At 35.7% G+C, this 12,581-nt stretch overlaps 1 protein-coding gene across 9 annotated transcripts in view; it reads left to right on the top strand.

Annotated features, from left to right (window-relative positions):
• Nucleotides 1–12,581, top strand: part of LOC308189629 (opsin-5-like) — a 67,352-nt gene that overhangs the window by 42,941 nt on the left and 11,830 nt on the right. For 8 of the 9 annotated variants that reach the window (XM_080579834.1, XM_080579832.1, XM_080579835.1 and 5 more), the window contains 4 exons: nucleotides 748–835; nucleotides 3,065–3,227; nucleotides 4,602–4,729; nucleotides 6,377–6,711. In XM_080579834.1, the coding sequence (XP_080435960.1) occupies nucleotides 748–835; nucleotides 3,065–3,227; nucleotides 4,602–4,729; nucleotides 6,377–6,711 (714 nt within the window). Of the gene's footprint in view, nucleotides 1–747; nucleotides 836–3,064; nucleotides 3,228–3,359; nucleotides 4,218–4,601; nucleotides 4,730–6,376; nucleotides 6,712–12,581 lie in introns of those variants that run through there. The other variant, XM_080579838.1, reaches the window with a different exon arrangement.

The following is a 12,581-nucleotide window of genomic DNA, read 5'->3' as shown; positions in this document are numbered from 1 at the left end:
TTGACTTGTCACACCATGTCTCTTTGCTGAAGACCTTATACATGTAGTTATGTTCAGAGTTGACACAGAGGATACCTGAAAAATAGACTCATTTACATTTAAAGACTCACTTTGTGAAATATGAGAGTTCAGTCTCTTGCAGCTCAGGGATCCGGAGATTGGCAGGATCTATACATTAAAGGAAGTACTGTTGATTTACCTTCAGCCCCATTTTCTCTCATAAACTTTGCCAGTTTCAGAACTAGAGAAAACATGGTGAGACAAATTCAGAAAGGTGGAGGACGGAGGTAGAATATAAAAGTGGAATGTTTGTGGAAGGCAGAAAGAATTTATTTTGTTCACCTCTACATAAAGTAAGAAGTTAAGTGATATGAATTTTAGAAATAAGTGCATATGTAGATATTTCTTATGCATTTACATTCATGTTTCCACTTATTTGTTACTCTGAGGCTCTTTCCACAGAATTACAGAGTGGTTGAGGTTGGAAGGGACCTCTGGAGGCTTCCTGATGTTCAGAAGGAATCTCCTGTGTAGCATTTTGTGCCCATTTGCCTCTGGCATGTTCACTGAGCACCACTGAAAAGAGACTGGCTCTGTCTTCTTCACACCCTACATTCAGATAAATTAACTCCTAATTAATTAAATAAAACAAAATTCTCTCCGTCTTCTCACCTCAGAACATCTTATAGCCCTGTAGAGAGCTTGCAGGTACCTGCTTTTAATACTTTTTTTTTTTTTTTTTCCCAGATGGGCCCATTTTTTGCTAATTCAACATTCCAGTCCAAAATAACAGAAGAAGCTGATATTGTTGTTGGAATATGTTATATAGTATTTGGTAAGTATGATATTATGACATATGTGCTTATAGATATTTGTCAGCGTTTGATGTGGTAAGGAGAATGAAGCAACCTTAAAGGTCAAGTTTGTTTCTGACAGAGATGAACTTCTGTGTTTTCATAAAAGGAGAAAAAAGGTATAGGGTAACATCATTAAAAAGTTGTAGCCTGTGTATTTTGTTAGGAACAAAAATTTTCATCATTGTCAGGAAGATAAAGCTGGACAGGAATGCTGGATTTCAAGGCCCTGGCAGTTCTTGGCATCCATATAATCATCATTAAGTCTAAACAAGAGATTGTCTTTTTCCATATATCATTGCAAATCACAGAATAGCATATCCTGACTCCTCATAATACCTGAAGTATAAAACCAAAAGCTGTAGTCATAAAGTCTCTGGGAAAGGTGCCAGAAAGATCAGGTTTATGGCCGATATCCACAGTCAATGCATTAGAAAGTGAGATTTCTGGAAAATGAGCTATGCTGTTAAAGAGGAGGCAAATTTCTCCTCCCTAGTCTTGGTCTGACTGAGGAGAAAAATTCAGATCCAATCCTAATGGTATCGATCAGTATAACCATGAGTTATAGGAAAGGAAAGGCAACACTGGCACCAGGAGAGCAATGGCCACCCTGGCTAAGCAAGGTTGACGTATGGTGCTTCAGAAGATGGTGGAATATCCTAACAGGAAAAAGAATCCTCCCTGGAATTTTACTTCTCTAAGGCAACCAGTATTGGCACTGAAGTATGGGATTAATGCAAGATAAATATAGTGCCAACTAAAAGTGAACCCATGTCTCTAATTCTTATTGATTGTTAAAGAATATTGGCATCCTAACAGCTTCAAATATTAATAAGTTTTTCAAGATGTTTTTTAAACACATTGATTAAAAAATGTTGGTGAATGTGAGCACTCTTTTAGAGTGTAGTTTTATATGGACAGCTGAGTTTGAGAGGAGATTAATATCCCGGCTGGACAATGCAGATCAATTTAGAGAGAGAAGTCCCTGGAGTATTTGTACTCCTGAATTTGCAGAGATTGTTCAGCTAACAATAAGGTTATTGCAGAAATCTGCATTTTTTCTCCCACCAGATGGACTTGAAAATTTCTGATGTAGTTTTATTTCTGCTTTTGGTGTTTTCTATGTTATCAACAACAGATAAAATGCAGAACTTTGTACTGACAGCACTGCTGGTAAAATACTGAAAATTTCATCTGGGTCTGCTCCTTGCATCTCCTCTCCCATCTCTGCTCAGCTAATTGTACAACATAATTTTGCAACAGAATTTTCCCTTTCTGGGTCCCTTGAGAATCAACCATGGTCACCGAGTTTTCTTTGTGTCCAGCATCTATGGTGTCAGTTGTACCAGAGTTCATGGAGAACCCTGACTAGGCAGATCCAGATAGAATATGTTCACAGGACCATAAAAAATGGTTTGATCCCGATAGAGTATTCCATTCACTGCTGACACCTTATAGCAACAAAAATATTAGTATAAATTTCTGTGCAAAAATTATTCCAGAAGTAAAATTCAATGGGAATTATTGGCTTTTGTCTCTCCAGAAGATTTTAAATTATAAGTATCTTAAATGGGCTTAAGGAGATCAGTGATGGAAAGGAATTCAGCGTCGCTGCTTAATGTTATTTGTGAATCTGCCATTCCCTCTAAAAGAAAATATCATAATCTGTAGAATATTTGGGAAATTTCCTATGAGAGTATGGTTAAATTAAGCTCTTTTATGAGTATAATCCAGAACCAATGATGGTTTGCCGTATAGCTCTCCATGTAAATTGTTAACCTCAATTTCTATATCTATATTTACATATATCCAATAAGTAAAGTGGTGTTTTTTTTTGAAGTTATGCAGAAACAGACTGTGAGGTCTATGAAAACACTTGGGCTCTTTTCAAAGGCTTGCCTTCACATGGTGTTAATAAAGAGATAGGTCATTTCATTTAATGTATAAACTTCATTTAAAGGTCTGTGGTAATTTTGATATCATTAATTAGATCTCTGTAGATATTTGATGGAAAAAAAAAGAAAAAAATAAGGATAATAATAATACTACTACTAATAAAAAGAAATATAAAGAAGAGAAAATCACATATATAAAAAACAGACAAGTTTTTCTGATGTTACCACGATGGCAACACATTATTCCAGGGCAAGAAAAAAAAAAAAAAGATGGCTAAAAATAAATGTTTCTTCATATTGTGTGTTTCTGTGCAGGAATATGCTCCTTGTGTGGGAACAGTATTCTGCTATATGTCTCCTACAAGAAAAAGAATTTGTTGAAACCAGCAGAATACTTCATTATTAACCTTTCCATCAGTGACGTTGGTATGACTCTGACATTGTACCCTCTGGCTGTAACCTCCAGCCTTTCACACAGGTTTGTTCACTATGCACATGATATTTAACATCCTCTGCAGGCTCTGGAGGTCTGTGTCAGTGAGGAAGACTGAATTACTCTGCCACTTTTCTTGTCATAACAGTGGAAAAAAATTAGAAGGACTGAGAGGAGTATGCTATGTAACAGCAACTTAATAGACTGCTGGTATTAATTAGCATTCATTTCTATTTGAGGTTCCTATCATCTTCATTTCTGCAGGGCTGAGATTTTTTTCCAAACATCTACTGTTTGTTCCACTACCTACTGCATTTATTCTTCAGGGGCAGACTTATTTAAGTGATGGTGATTATTATTTTTTTAATCATTTTTATTTTTTTTTAAGTTAGGCAGTGAAATTTAGTAGCATAAAAAGAAAACCCTGAATTCCTGAATTTACTGATGATCCCCAAAAGTAGTGGTAGCAATGGCAAATAGAAATTGAATATTCTGGATTAATTTTTAAGCCAACACTCTGAATTTAGAACACTTTCATTCCTTTACCACTTCTGTCCACTTTACTCATATGAACTCAAACTACAATAATTGAGAAACTTTTTTTTTTCTTGTTTGTTTTTTTTAATCTTCTTTAAAGTTTGGTTTAAAGGTTTGGTATGCTGACTAATGAATACTGTCTTCAAAATCTAGAATGGGACTTTTGACAACTGCTACTGCAAATCATGCATGTGTCTTAATAGAAAGTGAGGAGATATATTGATTCAGTTCAAATTTCTATTCCTCTGGAGAACATTCACAAGAGAATCTGTTGATTTTGATGAAACCTGGCTTTTAAAAAATACCTAATGTTAGTGGAGATAATAATAAAGAGTATTAATTTATGACCTTGGCCTACTAGCGATAAGAATCACAGAATCACAGAATCACAGAATCACACAGAATGGGCAGGGTTGGAAGGGACCTCTGAAGATCATCTAGTCCAACCCCCCTGCTGAGCAGGATCACCTAGACCACGTTGCACAGGATGGCATCCAGGTGGGTTTTGAATATCTCCAGAGAAGGAGAGTCCACATCATCTCTGGGCAACCTGTTCCTGTGCTCTGTCATCCTCACAGTAAAGAAACATTTTGATTTTTCTTTTTAGAATATTTATCATTAAGATATATTGTTTTGTTTTATAAAAATAAAGAGGCTCAAACATGAATCATAACAATAAAAGAAGGACATGACTACTTTACTGGCTGTCTTTTCCACTGAGTATCTCTTCTGTAGTTGATCATTTTGCAACAAGTAATTTGATCATAAAGTTTTATCATTATTATTTTTTTTTAAGGCTACATGTATATATATTTCTACCATATAGTATTACTTTTAAGAAAGAGAGATATCAAAGTATTAACTTTCTTGGTTATTTTCCAGGTGGCTGTATGGGAAACATATTTGCTTGTTCTATGCATTTTGTGGGGTGCTGTTTGGGATCTGCAGTCTCTCCACACTGACTCTACTGAGCACTGTGTGCTGCCTCAAAATTTGTTTTCCAGCTTATGGTAAGCTACTGTTTCTGTCTTAGACCTTTTTTTTTTTTTTTCCATGTGAACATAGACTACCATTTCTGGGTTGCATATCCTAGCATGTTTCTATAGAAGAGATCTTTTGCATCGAGTTGAACAATTCTTTTTTTATTTTATTTTATTTGTGTGTGTGTGTGTGTGTGTGTGTGTTCATTGATAACTAACTATAGGGCTTATTCCCCATATACCATAACTATATATGGAAATTATTACTTTTAAGCTCTTTTAACTCAGGGTGGCAATTTGGGGAAAGGGAATAAGAGTTCTGAGCTGAAAACAAGGCTAACCTGAATAAACTAATGATTTCAGAGTTTATTGCTACATTAGATAAAGATTTATTCATACAGACTTATGTTGAAATAAACAACTGGTGCTATTCCTCTTTCTGTTAACCCTATTCGTAAGAGGAAATATTTCAAATAACAACTTTGTCTTTAAATAACACCTCACAATCAACTAAAAAATCAGACTGTTTTGGCAGACTGTTGGGTTATTTAACAGACAGAAGTGTTAGCTGGTTAATGGTTTTGAGCATCTGAGAAACGCAAATCATTTTTAGGCATACTATAAACACTGATTTAACATCTGAACAACTTGGGACAAAAATAAACACCACTGCAGATTAAGGTTTTTAGTACAGCATTGGTCTGGAAACACATCCCTTACATTTCCACTCAAAAGCTAAGATTTTAGTTATATTTCAGTGATATTTCCAAATGGTCTTATGAGGTATCCCTATTTCTTAATGGAGTTTATGGAAATTTGAAGGCATGACCTGAGAAAAAAAAATCTGCTTTGGGGCATTCACACAAATCTTTAATATTTCTTATAGGAAAAGCAATTTTTTTTTTCCCCAGGATTAGGCATTACTAATAATCTTATCCCTAAGTCAGGAGATAGATATGTTTCCACCGAGGTTTTTCTTTTCTTTTTTTTTCTTTTTTTTTTCTTTTTTTCCCCTGAACTACTGTTTGGATGGATTGTGTTGTTGCTCCTTTTTCCTGCTTCCCTATTAAAAAAAAAATAAAATACTGATATGTACTTGTAAATAGTCCCCCCTTTTAGGTGTTCTTTAGACTAGAACTACTTTGAAAGTTGTGCCCAACAAAATACCAAAACATATGTCATAGGCTTGGTTTCGTTGCCTTGTGATTATGAATTTTTCAGTGCTCAACATGTATTCTATGTGAGCTCTACTTGTAGAGCAAGGCTCCGCTGTACTGAGTGTTAATTTGCTCAGAGCAAAAAGACATTACAATCATCAAAATGCTTACAATTTGTGTTTAAACCAAACCAAACCAAACCAAACCAAAACCAAAACCCAACCCAATATCCCAATATCTTGTTTGATAGCAAGAGGAATGAAACATCTATCAATGTAATGGCTGGTGAATTCAGCATATCAATTGTCTGGGTGTAGTTAAGTTACTTTGCAGACAGTATTTTGAGAAGCAAATCTCTGGAAGGTTATAAAGAGTTATTCTCAAGCAAAACAGAGAAAAACCCAAACTTCCAGTGTGCAAGACAAGAAGTCTATTAATAAACCTTTGAATTGTTCCAATTGTTAACTGGAGCTCACAACATTGCTGTGTGATGATCTTCCCTGATTATTTTGTCTTCCAGGCAACAGGTTCAAGAGAGAACATGGACGAATCTTGATAGCCTGTGCTTGGACCTATGCAGCAATTTTTGCCTGTTCACCCCTTGCTCACTGGGGAGAATACGGAGAGGAACCATATGGCACAGCTTGCTGCATTGACTGGCGTTCCACCAACGTACATGTCATGTCCATGTCTTACACTGTCGTTCTCTTTGTTTTCTGTTTTATTCTCCCTTGTGGAGTAATCATCACTTCCTACTCACTCATTCTGATAACTGTGAAAGGATCCAGGAGAGCAGTGGAGCAGCATGTCTCTGGCCCCACCAGGATGAACAATGTGCAAACCATTACTGCCAAGGTATTTGGCAAGCTATTTTGGCAAGTATTTGGTATTTGGAAAGTATTTGGCATTTGGCAAGGCTTTGACAAGCTGTTTTTGCCAAAATTGGGCAGCACCTTTCAAGAACCAAAAAAATTCTGAGAAGGGAATAAAGAAGGAAAAGAAGCCAGTCCCTATTGTATTTTTATTTCAAAAAATAGTATAATCTTGTGCAAATTTATTCTATGGCAATGAATTGCTAAACATGCAAGTAATAGCTGTGCTGTTTCTGGAGGGTGATAATTAAGCTCACAGAGTTTCATTACTCATGAAAATAGAGATTTAAAACATTTTCTTAATTATTTTCTAAATAATTTGGAATATTCATATAGAAAATTTGGACTTTTAAATGACATTATGGAAAATGGAGTAAAACTTTGAAACACAAAGTGAGAACATAAGTATTTTATAGTACAAAAGATGTCTTTTCAGATGCCATTGAAAAGTTTCGGAAATATTTCTTAACAGTGAGTCTCTGATGTTGTCTCTTGGTGTTCAGGTTATCTTTTTGGTATTCTAAAAATGTTTTCATTTCTTCATGTACATGAGGTCTTCCATCATCATCCTTCTCTTAGCTTCTACTATTTAGCATCTCCCTTGAGCTTATTTTCTGAAGCCTTTAAAAACAGCCTTGAATAGTATACTTTCCAAAAGCCATTTCACACAGAAAAATATATATTTATACTGTAAAAATGAATGTCAGAAAGAACTCATTGAGGTGCCTTTGATGGCAAACTGTGAATTTCATAGTACCATTCAGTAAAAGCCTGGTAATCTTTGATCAAAAGGAAGGTTCAAAGTTGGAGCCCTGTGTAGAAGTGAATTTGAGCCTCGTGCTCAGGAATCACTGCTTGTGAAAGCCATTCTGGTTTTGAGTGACTGAATTCTGTTTGACCAGCTTCAGACATTTGAGGAGATCCAGGCTAAAGTTTATAACATTAAAGGTTTTAAAAAATGTCTTGGAAATCAAATTTGCTTATGCATAACTTAACACAGGACAAAAAACACAGATAACTGCATCTTTGTAAATACTTTTTGAACAAAAACCTTTTCAGATTTGTGTTTTACTGGCTTGTACAGTAAAACTAGACCCGTGGTCAGAGAATTTGTTGTGAAAATTGTTTCTTGATGCTAAACTACATTCCCCTCCTTTCCATGAAAAGATCAACTTTTTTTTTTTTTTTAATATACCAAAATATAAGACAAACTTGGCAGCAGACATTAGTTAGGAGTGCTTCAATCTTTAGATAATATACCTCTTGAAAGACATGGATATAACTTCTTGACTCTCAATTATCTTCACTGAGAAAATCTTTTTCTTTTCTTTATTTCAGTGAATCCTTCCCTCATTTCTCTAATTTATTTATTTATTTATTTATTTTTAGTATGCTGTTCTTCCTCATCAAGTACCTTCCTCATCAACTTCAACTTTCTGCTTTGAGTCATTGATCCTTTTCATTTCTCTCTTCAGGAATATGGATGCTCTCATCTGCAAATACAATTGAATATCTTACAAATCTGCTTTTGTATAAATGGTTGACTTTTTCTATTCCATATTAACAAGCTTGGTCTCTCTTCAACATCGCTCTTCAGATTACCAAATACAGAATAGCTACACTAGACATCTTGAGTATCATGGTTTTCATCTCTGTGGGAAATACTATCCTCCTACCTACTCTCTACAACCTAAATATCTTATTCAATCCAAGCAGTTTAAGGATGAAAGAGTATGCCTATGTCTTAACTATTCCTTATTTACAATAAGCCTTAGATAGAACTTTTCCCAGTTAAAGCTCTTAAGTATATCTTTGCCCCACTTCTGGATATTCAGTAGACATTAATATTCTTACATCTTTCATTTAACTACAGTATATTTTCCTTTAATTTTTTAATTAAATTTTAATTAAGGACCTTCACACCTTGTCCTATTTGACCTCTGTAGCCACGCCAACCATGTTAATGTTGTGGTCTACTTGGAACGATTATTTGTTGAACTGTAGTTCTTCCTGCTGCATTTGAGCAGGAAATTTGGTACAGCTTACCTTGTAGCTCCTATTAAATTAGAGATGACTTACAGCCCACTTTTCCTCTGGCCTTATCCATCCTGCTCTGAAATCAGGGCACTGTAATTTAGGAGTCCTAGTCACATCTGACCTCTGCAATCTGATCCAGCTTGAACAGAAGGGCTTTGGCATTGTCTCCGTCTTGAAAACCTAAATCCAGAAAACGACCTGGGAATTTAAAACAGGACTTAGACACTTAGAGTCCATCTAAGCAAGGAAATATGATTCCAAAAGTTTTGCTTGGCAGCTTCCTATGCCTTGAGGCTCCAAGTAATTGCCACAGGTTCCTCTTATATTGCAGATTCCTGCAGTTTGTTTTAATCTGTATTACTCTGTACACTAAGCAGCTATCACTTTCCTAAACCATATTAACATGACTAGGTCATAGCATTAATTTTAGGTCCATTTCAGTGTATTTGTTGTTTTTAGTAGTAATTGAATATTTTAAAAAGAAATAACAATAAAATACAAATAACATTCATTATTACTAATCTGCTTTCATTACTAAATGATCTGTCTGTAGGGCTTTTTTTTTTTTTTTTCTGTGCTAATTTAGAATGACAAAAGCAAGATTTTTAGAAAACATAATGGGATCTGTACAGTGCTATTTGTGTTTTTGTGCTTCTGCGTTTACAAGGTTGGCTAACTACTGAAATTGCTTTTATTATTATAGAGTTCCATAAAAATCAATTATAATGCATACTGAGAATGCTATTCTCATCTAATTTGTTCACAACTGTATAGGTTTGCCACCTTCTGGAAAAAACATGCTCTGGACACATAGATAAGACAGATAAATATTATGAATGTAAGCAGAGATGTAGAAAACTGCCTCTTCTCCAGGAATTCCTTGGAATTTAGCAATTTCAGAAACATACCCTAGCTCCTCCTAGAGATTGAAGGAGCAAAAATACCATGCATGTAACTTAACATTTCATCAAATATTTGTCCAAATGTCATCGCTGAATGCTCTGCAGTACACTAAAGTTAAACTCATAGGAGGGTAAGTCTTTGTCCTGGGAAATTGTGTTCATTTTTTTGTTCTGATTCAGACTTTGTGTACAACCTTGAACAAATCTTATGGTCCTTAACTTGTATTTCTTTGTGATTGTAATTTGTGATAGCTCTGAAGTACATGATTTGAAACACTGAAGTATCATTTGGCTGAATAGGAGAAAGCTGAATAATTCACATCTCTTTTCTAAAATTGCTTGTTGCAGAAATAGGGTATCTGATTTTATTCTCAGCATAAAATACAATGATTTGCATAGAAACAAGACAAATCTAACATCATGAATGTTACCTGGGCTTAAATTGTTCTTCTACAATGCATGGGCACAGTGCTTTTTTAAAATCATTTTGTTGTTGTTGTTAAATTAATAAAAATGTTACCCCCAAAATTAATGGAGGTTGTTGCACACCTCTGAAACTGAAATTATTGTATAGCCGTGGCTACAAGCAATCTTGAAAGTTTTGGCTAATTACAGGTGCAAAGATCTATAGACATAATGGGAAATAATATAGAAATAAAATTGGAAAAATGTTACTCTTCAAAGAAACCCTACAGTTTAGAATGCAAGATCTCAAACCTGAATACTTCATTGTAGTGCGTAAATCTACTCCTGAATATATAGAAGAGTTACCGAGTTCATTGCCTCTCTTGATATTGTCCACCTTAAATTGATGCTTTAGTTGTACAGCACAGCAATATTGCAATTTTCTGTAGGCAGTTCAAAGCCATTTGGGGATTAGCAGTCATTGTGTTATTTCAAAATATTGGCTTTGCTTGTGTGAAGGGAAATAATCTGCATGAAGACACAAACAGCCTTTGTTCTAAACTTACAGTTGCTTTTGTTATATTATAGGCTGTATAGCATATATTGGTTTGAGCTGGAGGCAATCAGCTTTTTGGCAAGTGTGGGAGAATCTGGTTTACCTATAAAATACATGTTGAATGTACCTTACTGCCAAAATTTGAGATTCTGTTACTGTAATATAGACAATCACATTTATGATTGGCTTTTACTTCTGTGTATCATAAAAATTTATAATTAATAGTGCAAAGTGAAAAAATAAGTATTTTACATTCCTCTGTGAGCATGGCTCAAATCAAAAAAAACTCCTCTGTAATGCTTTAGACCTCTCAGGAAAAGTTGGCTTAATTTTTGTGTGCTCTTTTTGGACTACTTCATTTATAGTGACCAGTAAAAACCCTGTGCTCTACAGATGTGCAGGTCCTACAAAGCTGCCAGGTATCTTGGAAAAAAAAAATGTATATATATATTTTTTAAGTGTGCAAAAGTTTTACTGGAGTAAAAGAGGACAGATCAAGGGTGTGAGATAGCCTGTAGTCATCCCTAGTTCATCAGACTTCCGTTACAGCTTGATGAATAATATTTTAAATCTTTTCCTCTTGGTGTACAAATAATAGTATGGGCTTTTCTTGTCAGTTACTTTTCAGACTCTGCTATAATTACTTTGGAATATTTTGCAAGATACAATTGCAATATGTGTTGGTTTTACAGGTCAATAAACTGCAGAGTGTTTAGTTGGCTAGATTTATGATTCCTATGTATAGTGAAACTCTGCCAGATAGGAAATTATGGCCAATATTTACCTTACTGATGAGAACTAAGCAAGGTTAAAATACCAAACCAAGGCCATCAGGGCAGTCACAATTAACTACAAGACTCAAATTCAGGAACCTCTCCTGTTTTGCCTGGTGTTTAGCCCGCTAGCTTCTGGGTTTTCTTTTTTGCATACTTTTGTTTCTAGGCTCTGGTATAATCTACTTACATTTTCTGAATGCTCAGCAAAATTTGCACGGAGAGACAGTCTCCAATTTTCTACTGTAGGCTTCTGGTCTTGCAGGCTTTTGAAGAAAAAGAGGAGCCTAGCCATAGGCTAGTCTGTGAGACTGTGTGTGTGCCACTTGCAGTCTTCAAGGGCCCAGAGGCTGAGTTCAAGGTCCATGCTACCTGACCCTAACATAAATTCTGTCACCAGAGGGGACAGGTGATTTGTAGGAGTCTGTCTTCATCTCTATGAGCCACTGTGGGGAGCAGGCAGCATCTTGGCAGAGGCTGGTGAATGAGCTGGCAGATCTGAGGTGATGAAGGGATAGCTCAAGGGTTGAGAGGCATTTCCTCCATCTTGTTGCATGCCAACCAAGCTAGTTGGCTCAGGGGGGGATAGCATCCTAGTACTGCTCATACATTACTGTAGTGACTGTGCTTCTCAGAAACTTTGTAATAGCAGCAGCTTCTATATGGCACAGTGTTTATTAGGCCTTGCTCTGGGGTGCACAGCTCCCTGGTATTTTAGGGGGACACTAAAGGTATGAAATTGTGACCTCTCAGTACCACTTTCCATATTTTGATGAAAAGCGACCTTCAAAAAGGAGACTGAAACTACAGTATCAAAATAAAAGATGTAAAAATATCAAGCAATGGGAATTCTAATGATACGTTTATATTTTTTTTTTATACATTTATAACAGTTCACACAGGTCTCTGGCCTGAGATACACCGGTGAGATCCAGTGAGATATTGGAACTCCCCCTGGCACTTGAGTGCACAGGAGGGGATGCTGGGCACTGTAGGGACAGACTGGCTTACAAGGGTCATTGATGCCCACTGGGATTTTGTCTAGTGTGTGATGCATGCATACCTGTGGATTCTGACTGTGAACTAAACTTTGCTTTTGCAACTCATGAACCATAGAAAGAGTTGTGCTGAGGATACAATGAAGAGCAGAATCCAGGTTTGGATAAGCTCTGTAGAAGTA

The sequence above is a fragment of the Anser brachyrhynchus genome, assembly GCF_964034855.1.
Source record: "Anser brachyrhynchus genome assembly, chromosome: 2".
NCBI classification, from domain to species: Eukaryota; Metazoa; Chordata; class Aves; order Anseriformes; family Anatidae; genus Anser; species Anser brachyrhynchus.
This window is presented reverse-complemented; position numbering and strand designations above follow the sequence as displayed.